Genomic DNA, 20,487 nt, shown 5'->3' with positions numbered 1-20,487 from the left:
TATTGTTTGTATTGTTACTTATTTCAAGATGAAGGTATTCATCAAGGTAGAAGTGATGTATTTTTAAAGTTTAGGATTTAAGAGTTGGCACAAAAAGAACAGATTAGATATGCATGGGTCGAGCAGTATTCATAGTCAGGCAAAAAGGAAATATGAAAATCTATTAAAACAAAAACAGTCAATTCAAACTTCATTTGATAGGCAATCCAGTCAAACCAAGCTCGAATACAAAATTCGCTTGAAGGCTTCAATTGAGGTGGTGAGACTCCTATTGAATCAAGGATTGGCATTTCGTGGACATCGTGAAGATGAATCATTATTAAACAAGGGTAACTTTCTTGAGATTCTTTCATGGTATGCAGAGAGGTGCGATAAAATTCGTGATCTTGTGTTGAAAAAGGCTCCAAAGAATGATCAGTTGACTTCTCATAAAATTCAGAAAGACATTATCATTGCATGTAAAATTGAAACAGTTAAAGCAATTATGGACGATCTAAATGGAGACTTTTTTGCATTGCTAGTTGATGAATCATGTGATGTATCATGCAAAGAGCAATTAGCTATTGTCATGCGATATGTTAATAGATGTGGATCTGTGATGGAGCATTTTATTGGGATCGTTCATGTTCGTAATACTACTACTTTGTGTTTAAAGAAATTAATTGTTGATTACCTTGCTCAACAATCTTTGAGTTTATCTTATGTGCATGGATAGTGCTATGATGGAGCAAGCAACATGCAAGGGGATTTACGTGGCCTCAAAACTTTGATTCAACAAGAAAGTAAATCTGCTTATTCCATTCATTGTTTTGCACACCAATTTCAATTGACTCTTGTTGCAATATCCAAAAAGTGTCTTGAAGTGGGAGAACTTGTATTGTTGGTTTCTAATGTATTGAATATAGTGGGAGATTCTTTTAAACGTATGGATGATCTTCGAGAATCTCAAGCAGAAAAAGTTCAAGAGGCATTAGACATGGGTTAACTTGAAACTGGTAGGGTTTGAATCAAGAACTTGGTCTTGCTAGAGCTGCCGATACTCGTTGAGGTTCGCACTATAAATCTTTTAAGAACTTTATTTCTATGTTTGGCTCAATTATTGATGTTCTTGATACTATCGGTGTTGATGTCCGGACTTTAGAAGAAAGAGTTAAGGCAAAGGGACATCTTAGCACTTGTCAAAAATTTGAGGTTGCTTTCATGTTGCACCTAATGAGAGATGTTTTGGGGATCACAAATGAGCTTAATACATCCTTACAAAAAAAAGGAGCAAGATATTGCAAATGCTATTCTACTTGTTGAAGTGGCAAAGAGACGGTTGCAAAAGCTAAGAGAAGGAGAATGGGATTCACTTATTGATAAGGTATCTGCATTTTGTGTCAAGTATAATATTTTGATACCAAACTTTGATGACCTCTATGTTAACTCTGGAAGATCTCGACGTAAAGTTGCTGATTATACTATTTTACATCACTATCGTGTTGATATACTTTTTAAGATTATTGATTGGCAAGTTCAAGAACTCAATGCTCGTTTTAATAAGGTGACAACGAACTTTCTTGTTGGAGTAGCTTTCTTAAATCCAGGTGACTCATTTTCCGGTTAACATGAGCGGTTGTTTGGTACCTTATGTAGAAAGAAAAATATTTAACACCATTTCTGATGAAACTATTATGAATACGTTTCAGGAAATGAAAACTCATAGAGGACAGTTGTAATAATATATTTTATTAATATATATTTTTGTTGACCTCTTTATATATTTGCTTCTTCGTATTTTGAACCCGCTTGATAAAAATTTTGGGTCCGCCACTGGTGTGTACGTAGACTTTACCCCTACCTTATGAAGATAGAGTGAGTATTTCCTAAAGACCCTCGACTCAACAACAGAAAAAGGAGCGATAAACAAATAATAACATCAACAAATTAATATGACAATGGAAGCAAGTGATACAATATGTAATAACAAAGATCTAGGAATACAAATATACAAGAATAATGCCCAACTACCAGTAAGAATGACTCGCTGTGTAATAACAAAGAACTAGAAATTATAAAATATAAGACTAGTACTAATACAACTGGTGAGACTAGGAGAAATTCTCGACTACCTGTCAACCCACAACCGTAATTTCCGACCTCCACACCTTCCTATCGAGAGTCATGTCCTCGGTAAGCTGAAGTAATGACATGTCATGCCTAATCACTTCTCCCCAGTACTTCTTAGGCCTCCCTCTACCCCTCCTCTGACCCGCCATGGTCAACCACTCACACCTCCTAACCTGGGCATCGGAGTCTCTCCTCTTAACATGCCCAAACCATCTCAGCCTTGATTCTCGCAACTTGCTTTCCACAGGAGCCACGCCTACCTTGTCCCTAATTACTTCATTCCTAATCTTATCTTTTTTAGTATGACCACACATCCATCTCAACATCCTTATTTTCGCTACTTTCATCTTCTGAATATGAGACTTCTCGACTGGCCGACACTCTGTTCCATACAACATAGCCGGTCTAACTATCATCTTGTAGAACTTGCCCTTGAGACTTGGTGGTACATTTATATCACATAAAACACTAGACGCGAGTCTTCATTTCATCTACCCCATTCCAATATGATGAGTAACATCCTCGTCAATCTCCTCATTACTTTGTATTACAGACCCAAGGTATTTAAAACTATCTCTCTTAGGGATGACTTGTGTATCCAACTTCATATCCACTTCTACTTCATGCGTCCCAACACTGAACTTATACTCCAAGTATTTTATATTTTCTTCCTGCTCAACTTGAAACCTTTAGACTCCAAGGTTTGTCTCTACACCTATAGCCTAGCATTAATCCCGCATCACGTCTCGTCAATCAGCATTATGTCATCTGCAAATAACATACACTATGGTACCTCCCCTTGGATATGCCGCTTCAGTACATCCATCGCCAGAGCAAATAAAAATATGAGTCTCCTCCCACAATCCTCACCCTAGTCTTAGCTCCATCGTATATATCTTTGATCACCCTAATGTACGCTACCGGAACTCCGCTAAACTCCAAACATCTCCATAGAACCTCCTTTGGGACTTTGTCGTAAGCTTTTTCTAGGTCAACAAACACATATGCAAGTCCTTCTTCCACTCCCTATACTGTTCTATCAATCTCCTCACATGATGAATGTTTCAGTAGTCGACCATCCTGACATGAATCAGAACATAGACACACTCCTCCTCACCCTTCTCTCCACCACCCTCTCTCACACTTTGATAGTGTGACTCAACAGTTTGATACCTCTATAGTTGTTGCAATTCTAGACATCACTCTTATTCTTGTTTAATATTTATATTTTTACTACTGAATTCATTACGTATTAAAAATAATGGGCTCGGAATGTAATATTTATTGAAATTTTGAATATCTTTTACATATATATCTAAGCCATGTATTAAAGTTATGGATGTACTTAAACTCATAGCATGTGAGCTACATTCGCCTCTGGCTGCAAGGTGCATATATTCAACGAGTCAGAAAAGGGCCACTAAGAAATTTGATGAGATGAATGAGAACATTCCTTCCTCAATCGGAGATCTCCAATTCAAGATAAGAAAGCAGTTCCCTTAAAATAGGGCTTACACAACACAAATCTAGATTAATTAGACCAATAAATTTTGAATATAAGACGATTAATACAAAAATTAATAAGCTAGAAAGGGATGGAAGTGGGTGGAAGGGTACAGAAAAGAAAAAGAGGAGAATTTGATGCGTTAAGTTGACTAGTTGAGTGCTTAACTACCAACTTAACCTTTTTGACAATTTCTAGCTCCAAGAGCAATATATGTGGATCTAATATTGAAAAAGTTGGTTGAATAGATTGAAGCCCATTTATTCACCGTCTGCCTTTACCTAAAAGAAAAATTGTATCTACAAAAGTTGACTCATTGTGTATGGTGCCAATGGAATCCAAGAAAGCATCTCTATCCAGTAATCCTTGTTTTTTCCTAGAAACATCTGTCATATAAGACATTTCTTTTTATTTTATCTTATTTTCTTTTTACTTTTAAAAGAGACAGTTGGCTTTGAAATTTGAATTTTGTAGTAATCTTATTTCGGAGCACTCACATTTCACAGGTACGTAAATAAAAAGCAGTGACGTATGCATTATCAATGGGATCTATTCTAGACCACCTAAAATTCAAAAACAATGTCTCTGCCTTGTCTCCCACATTGTCCACACTACACCATTTTCTCCAACATTTTTGTACTGCATGTATCATTCAACAACTTAAAGAGCTTTTAAGAGAAGCACAAATTAAAGGGGCTTTTAAGCTTCAAAACTTGAAAATATATACTACGTAATGGATTATTATATGTCTTAGCCTCTTTAGGGTGGCCTGCACTTGATTACTCTCTTTTGCCGACAACCTAATTTGTTTATTCGCAGATGTTAAAAAGAAGCTTGAATTGTGTAGGGGCTCATTCATACTGCAACGTTAATGGGCTATAACTCCGACATCTGTCAATTTAGTTTATTAAACATTCTTATTAACATTGTTTAAACATCATGCATGTTTGTCATATTCTTGAAATTTATACTAGGAAATTGTAGTCTTATGTAACATAAAATAATTCAATTCTACTTCTTTTCTTTTTTAAGAGTTGTTGTTTTGTGATTCAAAACACGTTTGGAAATTTCCTTTTTAAAAATTGATGTTATGTTTGCAATTTCATCCTATATCAGTGAAGTGCGGGGTCAAATTCCCATTCCCAAAACAGCCTCCCCTTCTGCTAATCGGCCCCTACCAAAAGAAAAAGAGTAAGATTTCGTGATGAAAGAAAAGAATTAAAAAAGTTTAACCATAACCATATTTTCACCGAAAGCTTTCAAATGTATTTTAAAAAATAATAATAATAAGATTAAGTAGAAAAAAAATAAAAATTAAGATTAAGTGGAAAGGCTATTGGGATTTGGGAGTATGTTTTTATGAAAGCCTACCACGTTCTCATTTCTTTTTAATTCCGAAATAAAATATCATTACATGAGGAGTTGGGAGTATGTTAACCAAACTCTTTGGTGCTAACTGTAAAGACATAGTGTAATTCCAAAAGGGGGGAAGGGAGAATAGGGAACAAAAGTAAGAGGGGTTGGTTTGAGAAAAAGGGTATTTGTTGTGTAAAAAGCCTACAACGCAAATGGTGGTGTTTAAGAAAGGATGAAGAAATTTGGAAGGTTTCGGCCCCATTTTAACTTTAGACACCCACACTAGCAGTAGTTGGTTATTTACCAGGACATAGCTGACGAATTAATAGCGTTGCACAATTTGCTGAGGAGCAGAAAATATATCTTAAGATTCATCTTGTTCCCTTCTTTCGGGAATAGAAGATCAATCTTGCTACTGGACTAAAACTGTCATTTGGTTTGTTATAAATTCACAATGTGAAGAAGGGAATAAAATGTAAGTAAAGAAACAACTGGACTGGAGAATGACAGAGTAAGGCAGGGCTTTGTAAACGTATTCGTTTTAAATTATTGAAAAGGATCTTAGCTGTTTGATAATTATTGTGTATAAACAGTGGACGGGAAGATTACAAAAATCAAAATCATAGGACAAATGAATTATCCACCACTTCTGCAACGTTATCGTTTTTAACTGAATGTCTCAAATCGAAGAGCTGGCAAATTGGGACATATTGTACCTTTACCTAGATAGAAATATTCAATTGCATAAAATAGCATCGAGACATGGATATGTACATATTCGGACTACGCTTAGATGAAAATTGGAACCAACATCCAATCTTTCCAACAAACTCCGAAAGAACAGCAATCTAAATTACTATTGCCAGCAAGAGAAGGGATTAAAGAAACTGCCGTATGTATGTTACTTCAAGACAATGTTCTCTTGTTGAAAGATTCCACAGTTAAATTGGCTGTGAAAGCAGGTATTGAATTCATCTTCCGAATGAAAATATCCACCTGCAAAACACAATACCCCTACACTTTAGAAGGTTGATACCTCTCTGCAACCATTGTTATGTAGCTTAAAATAATAAAAGCTGAAAAACACTAACTACTCAAAGGATGAAAGTTGACAAGGACAAACAAGAAAAATTCATCTATAACAGTGGTAGCTAATTCGAAGAATGACAAAGATACTAGAGATTGACTTGCACAAAGGCTTATTTAAAAATCGTGGTTAAGCACCTGTCGGGATATCTCTGGCTGAGAGGTGTACGTGTTTGCCTGAAAGATCAAATGAAAGAGAGTTTAATGATCGTGCTTCTTCAAAAGTAAGAACTCAAAGGCCACCTATGTGTTTTACTAGCAATGTGCCGAACTGAAGCAATAAGGCATTGCACGAATGTTTGAAATTGACAGTAACATGTCCATCTCATGCTTCAACCCACCCCTAACATCCTAAAGCCCACAAAAAGAAAACATGGCATCTTACCAAAATGTTTGTGTTCCCTGATTCATATTCAAATTCAAGCTTTTCATCATCACTTTGAGCATAAATCGATTGAAGCATGAACCGCGTAACTGGTATTCCATCTGGACGATGGTGATCATCCATCACAATCTGACAACATAATTCCAATTATTGTTAGGTTGAGTAAAAAACGTTAAAATGGTAAAATGGTGCTAGCCTAAAAGCTAAAAGTTTCTCAATACATACTAAAGACATTAACTCAGTACTTTCAGGCGACATTTAACCCAAAGTACAACTTTTTCTGGTGCAAAAGAACTCACAAGCTACAAAAATGCTTTTCCTGAAACAAACTACCTTTTCAACCAACATTATAGTAGGAAATCATTGAGGAAGATACACCGTGCACTAAAATGAAGATGCTATTGAAGAAATGTAAACAAGATACACCCACCCTTACCTCCACTCAGAGCTTCCAGTTTTGTGTTCAAACTGGTGGAGTTAAAACACATTAATTGAGATACCAACTAGACTCTGGACAATTCTTTCTAGTGGCAAACTATATTAGGTCGAAATACAGTCATAACCCAGGAAGCAGGTAATACCTTATACCCAAAAAGTTCACAGCATGCCCTTCTGAAAACAGAGATCCTATCTGCAAAAACTGTCTTGTACCTGAAGAATTATTAAACTTAGTTTTTGACACGAATAACAAATCATTGACAATACAACTGCTGAGAAATCCTGAATTCTTTACCTCTCCTCGCGCTTTTCTAATGTTGCAATTTGCTCTTTCAACTGCATAATCTTTCCAGAAATATAAGAATCAACCAGTGTACCAGCGTCAGCTGTATACTTCAAGAGGTACTAAATTAGAGACAATAAAAGGTGACAAAAAGGTCTCTCTAAGAACTGATATTTCCAATTGACACCTCAAATGCACTAACCGTTGCATAATAGAAACTAAAGAAAGGCACTTAAAATTTCACAGTAAATTGGCCAAAGAGAGCAGGAAGATTAGGGAGGAATGAAAGAGAAAAAAATACAAATTCACGTTAATACTTAATACTGCTTAACAGCTCCAATTAACAGAGCATTTAACCAGCGAATTCTATACCTCTTTTGACATCTAAAAGGATATTCTGCAAGATAAATAGCTCCATTTTTACTATCCCAACCTAGTAACAAAAGGATGATTATGCTCCAAACGAACCACCAACATTGATTGATCAATCAATTAATAATCTCAAAAAAAGTTGGGGCCGGATATATGAACCCTCCATAACTGTTCTACTAACATTGTCTGCAGAGAATTTTTCCAGACTGGTCAGGATATCAGGATATAAAATAAATATAGCCACTAGTGGCGATTCTCCACCAAAGCTCTGAACATAAGCTATCATGGAACTACATTAGACATAAACACTAAATTGAATATCGCAACTAACCTAAAAGCAAGTTATCACTAACTTCCTATAGAACATAAAGCCTAATGTGGTAGATTTTCTCCATTTTCTTTCTTCCTATCAAAGATCTAATGTAAATAACTCAACTGGTGATGATATTTGGAAACATCAAGAAAACTGCTTTTCTTTGCCATCATATTAAATCAGGTTGAAGAAAGAAGTAAATCGTTTGTTTTCCAAAGCTAAAAGCATTACATTTTGTCTTTCCTTTTTTCTCTTTTCTAAATCTTTGTAATATGTGTCTTTTGTATCTCAGGTCCAACTGATATAAATTATTGAATGTCATTCACAGACAGCAACAATGACGTAAATTCCTTGATTTATCTCATTTTTAATGACCTCTACAACTAAAACTCAATCCCAAACTATTTGGTCTGCTATATATGTTCTCAATATCCATTCCACTCGATTTGGACCAATTTATTATAAAAAGGGCAGCCCGGTGCACTAAGCTCCCGCTATGCGCGGGGTCCGGGGAATGGCCGGACCATAAGAGTCTATTGTATGCAGCTTATCCTGCTTTTCTGCAAGAGGTTGTTTCTCAATAGAACTCAATAATTTCTCTTTCTTTTTCTAATAAAGTACTCGATAATTTATCTTTTAGGATAAATTAGGGGTTCTCTAACACCGGAGGTTCTCTAAATTTTCTAGAGATATACAAACTCTCTAAACAAACAAAAATGACTTCTAACAAACTCTGAACCTAATGTAAGCGCAGCACAGTTATGCGATAATCACAACTAGCTGCATCTCCTAATTGGATCTTTTGCTTCCCTTGTGTTCTATTCTTGGCTAAGTTTACATGGATACCGAAATATTATGTACTTTTCAGACAACTATTTCCCATACAAGTCTAGTAGCTTGTTTGGCCAAGCTTCTCCAAGGGCCAAAAAGTACTTTTTTCTCAACTTAAGGCAAGCTGGAGTAGTTTCTGAGAAGCAGAAACAGTTTTGACTTTTCTTCTTACAAAAAATATCCTTAACAAGATATAGTATATTTTTGAAAAGGTATACTTGACAAGGAACCTTGAAGGGACTTTTCCCTGACATTCATGATCTGAATCAGCAACAACATGCAGTTTTAGAAGAGGTATGGACAGTTCAGGGATGGAACTTCACCTTCAGGAGAATGTTAAATGATTAGGAGATTGATAGACTGATTGAGTTCTATAGGATCTTGGAACAGTTCAGTGGCATCAATGCTAGCCAAGATCTTATCATGTGGCAAGGGAATGGACAGGGGAAGTTCTCAGTTAAGAGTGCTTACAAGGAATAAGATTGGATGCTGGCCATGGAAGATGATATGGAAAATAAAAATTCCATACAAGGTTGCTTGCTTTACATGGCTATTGGCAAAAGAAGCAGTTTTAACACAAGACAACCTAACAAAAAGAGGATTCCAATTGTGCTCTAGGTGCTACTTATTTGGAGAGCAGGCAGAGACAATTAACCATCTCTTTTTGCATTGCAAATTCACTATACAGATATGGAGGATTTTCATCAGTCTAAGGGGAATTCCATGGGCAATGCCGGGAAGAATCCTTGATATTCTAGCTAGCTGGAATAAAGAGGGTGCACTTTCGAGAGACAGAGAGATGGAGAATTGTCCCAGCTTGTATATGGTGGACAGTCTGGGAAGAGAGAAACCAAAGATGCTTTGAAGAAATGTTCAGCAACATCCAGAAGATAAAGATGAAGTGTTTAGCTCTTTTTTATTTTTGGTGTAAAGGAAAATTTTTGGAGGATCATGAATCCATTTTAGATGCCCTAGATTCATTGTAAGAAGAACAAGGGCGAATAGTGTCCTTTTTGTTTAGTTTTGTATGGGCACTCACATTGTAATTATGGGTGACTTCACAATTTCAGTGAAGTCTTTATATTAATATACAAAATTGTTACCTTCTCAAAAAAAAAAGGTATACTTGAAGTGTCTAAATGAAGAATACCCTTAACAAGATATAGTATATACCAAAATAACCTTACTTATTTTAAACCTAGAACTTAAGATATTAATGTATAAGTATTTTTTCTTATTTTTAGGATAGCTTTCTAATATATAGTAACTTCAGGGGTGAATACTTTTATATTTGTTGAATGATTTTTTAATATAGTTAAATCATCTTAAAAGAATTAAAGTCCTATTTAATTTTATTTTCATATTTTACTTAATTAAAATGAAAAGATTTAATCATTATCTTTAATAATAAATTTTTGAGATTATTTATGTACTTATAATATTAGCTACTCCCTCTGTTTCAATTTAGATAAGGTAGTTTGATTCGGTACGGAGTTTAAGGAGGAAAAAAAGAAGACTTTTGAAACTTGTGGTCTTAAAAGCTAAAGGAGTAAAAGCTTTGTGAGGCCATGGCATTTGTGTGATTATAAAAGTTTCTCATTAAGGGTAAAATGGGTAAAATGAAGAGTTTAAAGTTGAAATATTTCCAATTGTAGAAATGTGTCATTCTTTTTGGAACGGACTAATAAGAAAAGCGTGTCATCTAAATTGAAACAGAAGGAGCACTATTAAGTAAATCTATTCATGTCCTTATTCGTAATTTGATACTTAGAAGCACTTTTTGAAAAGCTTGGCCAAATACAAATTATTGCTCAAAAATATTTTTCAGATTGATTAACCAAAATACAAACTGCTTCTCTCCAAAAGTACTTTTTCGAAACACACTTTTGGAAAAAGCACTTTTCAAAATAAGCTGATTTTTCCAGCTTGGCCAAACAAGCTATAGGTCTATGTCATCCCTTTTAACACCTTCAGTGATTCATTCTGCGGCGCCTACTGATTAATACGTCTGGAGAGATAGTCAAATCATCTCAGACTACATTCTCTCATTTTTACACTACATTCTCTCATTTTTACTCTCTGAGTGACTACTTATATTTTCTTTCGCTGGTGATGATTTCTAACCTTACATGACATCTATCCATCTTAACATCTGCACAAGATCCATCTTGTAAATATCTATTCAACCTTGGAGGCCTAATAATCACTCCAAAACTAGTGCTATCTAAATACACACATTCTTTCTTTAACTTCTAATTGGAAAAGTAATCAACATCATAGTACCAAGAGTTCTGTGAGTCAACCAGCTTAAACCAGCCTAAATGAGGAATTTTTCCAAGTAGATCTATGATTTGATAAATCACTTCTGAGTTCCATAGTATATATAAACAATGAATCCATTAAAGGGAAACCCCACTCCAATTTGTTGGAAAAATTCTAATAACAATTCGAATGACGGACCAAATTCTCAACCAAAACGAGAGCCAAGGAGCACAAGACTAGAATAGTATAAGATAACTCAATAACAGTCTGTTAAATAATACGAAAAGGAATTGAATACCAACAAAGTACAGGCACACAAGTACTTAAAATTGAAATTGTATGCACCTGACTGCTCTTTTAACTCTTGAACAGCCAGTAACTTCTCTTTTGTCTTCTGCAACTCGTTTTGAAGAGCCTCTATTGTCTGTTTTGCCTCACTTTCAACTCCCAGGGTGTTGACCATTCGCAAGACTTTAGTATTGGCAGATGAATAGTCTCCATGCCCTAACTGCAAGGTGACCAAAAGTAACATAAGGATACTAAATATGAGTTATAGCTTATAACATTAAAAAATTTCCCTAACATTGAAAAAATGCTCTAAAGCACCAATAATGATTCAATTTTTTCTTATTCCCCTCCCCTTTGATCCCTCTTTGTTGGAGCTATTGCTCCTTTGGTGACTCTAACCCACGACCCAGGGGTTGTAGGTGGGGGGTGCTGAGCAACCCCCTCTTGTCATGATTCATTCATAGTAAAAGGCACACAAGTGAGTATTCCACAACAGCATAACGAACAGAAAAAGAAAAAAAAGGTAATTTTGGCAGCAGATTGCATTCTCATTGCCGTTAAAATAGGCATTAGGTAGATAAAAAAGAATGCCAAAGAGATAAGTCAGCATGGTACGAAGCAATTTTTGCATCGAGTCCATCAAAATGTATAACATAATTCCACAGACAAAAGGTTCACTTAGCAGCAGTCAAGTAGTTTGACCTACAAAGCATATCAAGGAAACAAAGAAGTGTCACTGCATCTTCGATGAAAACGGCAAAACATCTAGCGCATAATTTCAGCATCATGAATGGGATTTAGCATATGATAAGATGGACATAAATGATAAAACAAAAGGAAGACATGAAATTTCTAAAATTCTGTAGTATAAAAGATTATATTCCTACCAAGTTCTTTTGTACTAACTCGCTCAAGTGTATTGAGAAGTCATAAGCTGGATAACCATGCATGTACCAGCATCTTAAAAGGTCTTTTTAAAGATATCTAAATGTGAAATTCTTATGCTTCATGGACGGAAAGCATCCCAGTAGCATTTCCTGCCAGGGCGTTGTCACTTGTTTGAAAAATATATTTTAAGAAAAATCCAAAAGACAACAGTACAAAGTCTGTAACCCAGAAAACAACCTTGGACTCCAAGAGAGCTATCGCAGAACATAAGCGGTCACCCTCCCTCTCCAAAGATCTTATTCTTCTAGCTTCATTATTTAGTTTCTCGCTGAGCAAATTTATTTCGTTCAGCTGACGAATATTAACTTCTTTTTGTTCAGATAAACTGCTCTCCAATTCCTTTATAGAGTTTTCTTTCTTGGCAAGAGATGCTTCAAGCCCCTGTAGTCAGGAAATAACTACCACAATTAGGTAAAGAACAAGCAATAGAGGTAATTCATCAAAGGGAAAAAAGGACACGGACTATAACCTGAAGAATAGCTCCACTGACCACTTCATGCCCGCTTTCAACACTCTTTTGCTTCCTCAAGTCCTCAACGACATTTTTTAAACGATCCTTTTCCTCTATAACAGCAGCAAGCTACAAAGAAATTTGAGATCAAATACATCACAAGTTAAAAAGCACACGGAAGGCTACGAAAAGGTAACTCCGAAACTACAGCCATAGGGTTATCAAAAGAAGGTAGCCTAATTTTGTACAAACAATACACTATTTGGGAACAGTGATATCAATACAAATCCTAAGAAGGACTTGGTTTATTAAAACATACTGGCCTAAACTCCAAGCTAGGAATCAAGAAGAAACAAAGATCACAGGGAAGATGGGAAAGCAATTTTACAGCAACTAATTTCTCCAACATCAAATGGAAAACATGCTAACCTTCAACTTGATCCTCTTGATCTCTGATTTGGAAGATTCCGCGCTCTCCTTTGCAAGTGCAGCCTCACTCTCTGCTTTCCTTTTCTCGAGCTCAGCCGTGTCCAGTGCCACCTCCATTTGCTTAAGTCGAGCCTGGACCTCACCCGCCTTAGTCATGCTATCAAGCACTTCTCTGTTTCCCAGAAAAGTAAACGAACTCTTGAATATCAATTAAAAGGGACAAAAGCACGGCAAGAAAATCATGCAATTTAAACCCCAATACATCTGAGAAAAAGGGGGTAGAAACTATTTTCATCCTTTCTCCTTTTTCCTTTTCTCAATAAGTCAAGTTTCACATAAAGCAATTGTGTCTCTTAGTACTAACCACTGTAATAAAAGACAAAAGATAAGTGTAGGAAATCAAAAAACTGGAAATTTTGAGATGGTAAAGTTTGAGTCACCCTAACTAAAGCAACTTTGTTAAGGTGTAAAAGATGTGCATCATCTTACTAACTTAATATGCATGAAATCTACAGGTATACTTCCTACATCTACATCTATGAATGTTTCAACACAATCAATCGACATTAATTGGGACTAAAACTTTGTCAGTTTGCAGGATGTGCACATTATACTATTGAAGCAAAAACGGCAATGATTACCCAAAGAAAAAGAACAGGAAGGACAGAATTTCCTCCGTAGTTTAAAATTAGACAATTAAGAGCAAGTAGTTAACCTAAAGCTAGAGTAAGTAGTTAGGCTAAAGCTATCCAAATCAACAAAAGAGCTCCTAATGGACGTAATCTTAAGCATCAATGAAGAGCATGAAGTTAGAAACAAACCTCATCAGAAAACATCCTTGCTACAGAACAAGAAAAACTTTAGTAAGCACCAAAATGAAGAGAAAAAAAGGAATCAAGTTGACAGCTTACCTCTGCAGAGCTGCAAACTTGGGAGGCACATCATCAGCACATGATGCACCAGGGATGTCTTTAATCATTGATTTCCATGTAATTAGTTCATCCTCTAACTTCTTCATATCTCCTTGAAGATCTGCGAATTTTAGCAGCTCCGATTCTGCCCTATCTCTCCGGCCCTTTTCCTCAAGTAGTTTTACCTTCAACAACTCGATGTTTTCATGAGATGACCTCAGCTTTCTTGCTTCACGTACTTCAGCCTCCTGATGACGGGATCATGACATATCAGTCAAACATCTGCTTACCCAAAGTTAAAATTCTTTATAGTAAAAATGAGGCACCGAAAAGAAATGTTCTGACAAGTGGTAACCGGTGGGATAGTCATGCCAGTTTGGCCAGCATAATTCAAAAAATTCAGGAGAGCAAAATAACTTCAAGATATGAGATCAATCTGTCACCTCCTTTATAGCAATCTCATGAAAGCTAAAAGGAAAAAAGCTTCCTATGGTTTGGAAACTAATCGAGAAACTAGCAATTTACACAGCTTATTGTGGAATTATTCTCTTAATAAAAGTTCTTTTTCCAACGATCACTCTATTAGCTTGAAATGATTATGTTAGTCATGGCCCAGCGAACACGAATTTCTAATTATTGTAAGTGCTAGTATTAGCTCTCACTTAACTTGCAACTTAAAGGACAGTGGCGGATGTAGCATGTAAACAACGGGTTCAAGGATTTCCCCCATGGAGTATATGTGTGTGTGTGTGTGTGTGTGTGTGTGTGTGTAATATATATGTGTAAATTATTAACCCATTATTTCTAAATTATAATAGGTTCACTGGTAAAAACCTAAAGGTGTTGAATCCATCAAACTAAAATCCTGGATCCACCTCTACTCGAAGAACTGACAAAAAGCATTGAGAATTGCACATTGGAACAATAAGAATGAGGATATAACTTACACAGTTCCTAAGTTCTTCCTGCAAATGCTTCACCAAAACGTTGTCACTAGAACAACCTTCTTGAAATGTGAAATTTGACAGTTTCTTCTCTGCTTCAATTCTCTGCTGGACACACTGAAAAAAAAAACAGAAAATTGTAATTTCATTATAATTCAATATTGCCAAACATGGTAAACTAACAAACAGAAGAAACATGCAAGACCACAGTCTGACATCGCAGATAATGTAATATCCGAATGCATGTCCTTCAATTGTTAACCTACATAACAAATATGGCATCAACTAGATACTAGTTCAAAAATTACTGACATAGCGACTAACTATGCCATAGAAGCAACATTAGGACGGTAAATGCATATTTAGTTTATTTATAACTTCCATAGATCATGAGACAACTGCAACTAAAAACTCTAGGCACTCTGCCACACTACATATTTCCCCTGAAAAGTTTTTACGTTATATGCTAATCAATATATGCCAAGCAAAGACATGCACGACTGCAAAAACAAGAATCCGTTCCATTTCAAAAGATCAAATACTAAAGACTTTAAGTACCAATCCACACATGCAAATCTAGAGGACCTATTTTGTGGAATACCCATTCCATAACAGTTAACACCCGTGTTTTCTGTAAAAGGCCATTCCCGTCTCCCAGTTAGACCTTCACTTTCAAATGAAGCAGTAAACGTCGTGTTGCAAGTCCATAGAGGAACTCATTGGTCGACATTCAACAACTTATGCAAACGCATTTTAAAAATCAAAAAACTTCATGATAAAAAACAAAAACAAAAAAAAATTAGATAGACCTCCACTCTGCTTGCTCCAGCATACGCTTGTGTGGCTTCACGGGTGACATTTAAGACAAACAAAGCAGTTATTCTAGGATAGAAGATGCATTGACCTCATCAAGTCTCTTCCTTAGTTCTTCCAGCTGCTCCTTCAGCAGAACTGACTCTTTCTCAGCATTGGCAGCTCTGAATTCCATTCTTTCAAGCTACATAAAAGCAGATTAGATTTTGGATATAACACTTGATTCCATATATAACACTATGGATATTTCATTGAACTTCATGCAGAGCAAGCTTGCAACGTTAAACATTAGTTGTAAAACTAGCACCTTTATTTAATTTCACACACAGCAACTTCTTACATTTTTACTTATTTTTGTGACAGAAAACTTGGATTCACTTTTCAGCTGCTCCAGATCATTCTGCAGGCGACTTTTCTCTCTTTCTATGCTTTCCGACACACTACTAAGCTTTCTCTCTAGAAGACTTGCTTTCTCTTCTGATGCAGCCGCTGACGTCTCAGCTTTTTTACGAAGATTCATCTCATGTTGGAACTTCCCCTACAAGACAATGAGATAGTTGATAAAATATATCATAGACTACTACGAGATAATCTAGAAAGTTATAAAGATTAAGTTCCTTGAGAATTCATAAAAGCTACCAAAGAAAGGCTCGAATAGAAAAATGAATAACTTAAGATAAGTCTCCATCCATGCCATTCAGCAGTTAAATGATAAATCCCCTGCGACACGTTTACATTCTGACGCAGGCTATGTTGCTACAGATTGTTACTTTAAAAAGAACTAACAGAAAACACCTGCTTTCATTCTGCTTATACGTCTTCTCATATTTAAGGATTCCAGAATTGGGGGAATGTTTGACTTATGACCAAAGTATGGCTTGCGTTGAGCATTGAGGACCAAGCCAGCACACATCAACAAACAATGTAGATGTACACATTATAAGTCATAAATCAGTGTCAATACAATGACAACTTGAATATTACGGTCTCTGCTACCTTTTTTTCATTTGGAAGCAAAAAATGTAATAAAGTTAGAGAATCATGTAATCAAAGTAAGATAATGTCTGGCTCGCTTCGTACTTCTCAGGATCTCATCTTGACATATAATCAAACTTATTGGCAGGAGGAATATGCTTATTGTCCTCAGACCATGATTTTTTTTCTATTCACCAATAGGGATCTCTCCTAAGAAACTCTTATAAAAAATAAAAAAAAGATATCTAAGAATCTGTTTCTCTTCCTTGGCATATTTATCGTATATTAAAGTCACTTACCAAAAATATTTGCGTATATTTAAGTTAGTTTTACAAATTAGACCAAATAAATTACAATGAACTCGTACATCAGCATAAAAACATGACACGAACCAACGAGAACCCACTGATTCATCTCAAGAATGTGACATAAAGGAAAGGAAAATTATACAAATAATGGGATATAACAAAACATCTAGCACCTCAAGTTCACTGTACAGCTGCAACTGTTTTCTGAGCCGTTCTTGAGAGGCGTTGACCTCCTTCAATAGCTGGTCCTGCAGAGCCTCTTCACGCCCTTTAGCAGCAGCTAGTTCTTGCTCTGAATTGAGGAATTGATCCCGAAATTTCTTCCTTTCAGCATCTGCATGTGCAATTCATGTCATCATGCAAATTAAAATCAATACAGTCACTGAAGGGGTCATTGCCCGATTAGTTGAATTTCAAACCATATAGTCATTGTCCTTCCTATGGAGAAAAGGGTTACTGGTGAATAGAAATAAAAACAGAATTTAATAAATACAAAGGAAATTACCAAAGTATAAGAAAAAACCATGCTTTAGTTACTAAAGAGGGTCAACACATGATTAGGAGACAAACGAAATTCAAAGGAAAATAATATTATTCCAAGTAGAGTAACATCTGCTCTCCATAATAGTGCCAACTTCGTAATGAAAGCTAGAATTTCCCCAGATTATGGTTATACCTATCTATATAACGAAAAATTCCATAGTTAGACAACTGTAAAATTTGTAAACCAAACTTTTGGCGCATTAGGACAATGTTATACAATATTAGCATGCTAATATTCTTATTGATCCGTACAGAGTGATCTATATTAAAGGAGACTGCAGATGTGCTGGAGTCCCACGTAAAAAAGAAAGTAAGAAACAAGAACAAAACATGAAATATCAAGGATCTTGAAGAGATAAAGCAAAATTTAACTCTTCACACCACCTAGGCACTCACCAAAAATTAGAACGATTCTAATGCAAAGTTCAGCCAAGCTTTCAGAAGTTGCTAGTTTTTTGGTAAAGTTGCTTTGTTTATCGGTTAAGTTGCTAGTTCTCACACATAAATTTACAAAAAGAGAAGATAGCTTTAACAATTGCAATCAGGGGAACAATTGGACCGTACAAATAAGATTAGTTTAGCAAAGGAGCAAATTGTAGCTCTGCTTTACAGATGTTTCTACCATAGAACTCCGATGGCTTAAAAAATCAGAATATCTTTGTTGTCCGGTGCATAAACTTGTGCAGTCGAAGTAGGTAAATTTTTAAGCAGACTGTTGAAAGGACAAGGGGAAACAAAGCATGAAACTAGTCAACCATATTCAAAGAATTGCATACTGATGACTCACCAGCTTTAAGATAATCATCGTTTAGTGTTTCAAGTTTGGATTGGGAATCACGAGCTTGCTTTTCTGCACTGCTTAAGGCATCAAAAAACTCTGATTTCACCTGATAATGAAAAATTTGTATAGAAATAAACAAATTCATGAAGAAAACCCATAAGAACTGAGTACAAAGAATCAACAAGGACCCATCGAGCAGTCATTAATAAACACAAGAGACATATGAATGCTAACTTGCAGGAATATCTTAGTTAGCTTTGAGGTCTTCCATTATCTTCTGTCATTCGGTGTAATCAATGAAAGGAAAAACTGCATATAGGTCCTATCATTCATACCGACTTGGAAATCATCTTTATACTTCAGCAAAATAAACAAGGAACGAAAGAAGGGGGGAGGGTTGATGAAAGATATAGTAATAGTAAATGAGATTAACACCTAAGTGAAGAAAAATTAGCAATTACGGAATCCCAACTACATAATCAAAGAAAAATTAGCAATTACGGAATAACTACATAATCAAAACATCATATGTGCACCATCACTAAACTTTCACAATAAAAAGCTCCAACTAAAATTCAAAATAAAGTCAATCTACCAAATCATATATCACCATCCAAAAAACAACATATCAAATCATCACAAAAAGTATCTATCCAAAGTAGAACCTCAACCAACTTAAAATGTTGCATTATCATCAACGCAATTACACAATAATAGCAAAGTAGGAGGGTCTCCCTGAAAAGATGTGTAAGTTTTGAGATTTTCTCCTTGGCCACCTTGCGGCTTGTCTAGTAACAATATACTTAGACTTTTGCTGTTGTGTATTTGAGTTGAAATGAGAATTTCTTTACATGCTTGAACAGAAATGAGGACAACGATCTTTTTTCATTTTTTGACTTTGTATTCACTAATTGGTCTTGTTTTGATAGTTGTGATGTCGTGAGTTCATTTGTTTTTATTGTGATTTGGAACATATCCACCTTGACTGAATCATGTGACATGTGTGGTGACAAATATGATACCGGAGCCAGATTGGAGCAGTACAATAGTGGGGCAAACAAACCTCAGTGTAGGTTGAGTCCCTAGGGGATGTATGTGATGCCCATGACAGAGCCAGGCTACTGAGGGCGCATCAAATAGAAGGACTAGCACGCTTCTAGGTTGGCAAGCTTCCGAAGAATGGGTTAATATGACACCTTAAGAAAATCCTACGAAAAGGGATATATGAGTGAAGTGTTATATAAGACAGCACAAATTCACATGGCATGCGCACTTTTGGGCTCAATGATGGCATTGTCTGAAGGAAAAATACATGAAGTCTGTTTGGCCAAAGCGGACAATACGCTCCATAGACTTGGGCTATGACGAATATATGCGCTCCAAAAAAGATTAGCTCAATTCGAGTTCATTAATATGTACTTATAACTTTTTTATAAAACAAGAAGATTTTATCAATGAAGGGCATAAAACACCTGTATACAAGTGGCAAACCGAAAAGTAGAAAAGAGTGTACTAAGTTTATGAGACGAGCTTTACAGGTGATTAATTCGTCATCTAGTCGTTCGGCTTCAAGTTGACTCAAGAATCAATTAGGTAGTTGGCATACACATCCAAAACAAAATTCACTAGCAAATGAATAAAGCACGAATATAAAGCTCAGTAAGGAATTAACCCAAGCTCGTAAGACCATTTACCCTATATGTCTTAACTCTTTTAACATAAATTAATAAGCACCCGCAATAGCGATAGTTTCCCAGAAATGATCCTTAAGAGAGTGGCGAATGAATGAATACCATTTGGCGGCATTGGTAAGTGCAGAGCATTTGGTCTGAAGTTTCAGGATGATCGTGGGAAGATTCAGGTAACGGCGTATCCTCGTAGATGATGAGCTGCCGATTGCCGGAGTTGGGACTGCCATCTTCAGGTTGCTTGCTCTGCGCCCTTCGCTTCAATGGTGGTGTTCTCAGCATCATGATTCCTTCCTTTTTTCCTTTCACGGGCTCAGCGCGATCCTAGGGTTTTGAGTACACTATCTGAATCGCCTGTCTGTTGATATATATCTCTGATTAATGATGTATCTAGCGCTTTTGAAATGAAGCTAGGAGGAGTAGGGGTGTTCGTCGATCACTACCCTACTTTAGTTATTTTCCGCATTAC

The 20,487-nt window shown here is 35.9% G+C and overlaps 2 protein-coding genes across 4 annotated transcripts; one reads left to right on the top strand and one right to left on the bottom strand.

Moving 5' to 3' along the window:
• The first annotated feature begins 109 nt into the window (after window positions 1–109).
• LOC138904309 (uncharacterized) lies at window positions 110–985 on the top strand. The gene is made up of 2 exons (XM_070192811.1): window positions 110–625; window positions 716–985. Exons 1-2 carry the CDS (start codon window positions 110–112, stop codon window positions 983–985), a joined length of 786 nt encoding a protein of 261 aa, XP_070048912.1.
• A 4,589-nt stretch (window positions 986–5,574) lies between these two features.
• Window positions 5,575–20,487, bottom strand: LOC104117666 (mitotic spindle checkpoint protein MAD1). Of its 3 annotated transcripts, none has more exons than XR_011409101.1 (16): window positions 20,124–20,487; window positions 18,337–18,436; window positions 17,180–17,340; window positions 16,064–16,261; window positions 15,815–15,907; window positions 14,914–15,027; window positions 13,967–14,214; window positions 13,056–13,227; window positions 12,645–12,755; window positions 12,353–12,556; window positions 11,285–11,447; window positions 7,174–7,223; window positions 7,022–7,091; window positions 6,441–6,569; window positions 6,194–6,232; window positions 5,575–5,965 (listed from the first exon to the last, which is right to left on the bottom strand). XR_011409101.1 is itself a non-coding variant. In XM_009628740.4 (16 exons), exons 1-16 carry the CDS (start codon window positions 20,301–20,303, stop codon window positions 5,876–5,878), a joined length of 2,163 nt encoding a protein of 720 aa, XP_009627035.1. In that variant the 5' UTR covers window positions 20,304–20,486; the 3' UTR covers window positions 5,575–5,875. The 3 variants fall into 3 exon arrangements, 1 of the variants encoding a protein (XP_009627035.1); XR_011409102.1 differs by having other exon boundaries at window positions 7,174–7,214; XM_009628740.4 differs by having other exon boundaries at window positions 7,174–7,264; window positions 20,124–20,486.

The sequence above is a fragment of the Nicotiana tomentosiformis genome, chromosome 1 (genome assembly GCF_000390325.3).
Source record: "Nicotiana tomentosiformis chromosome 1, ASM39032v3, whole genome shotgun sequence".
In the NCBI taxonomy this organism is placed as follows: Eukaryota; Viridiplantae; Streptophyta; class Magnoliopsida; order Solanales; family Solanaceae; genus Nicotiana; species Nicotiana tomentosiformis.
This window is presented reverse-complemented; position numbering and strand designations above follow the sequence as displayed.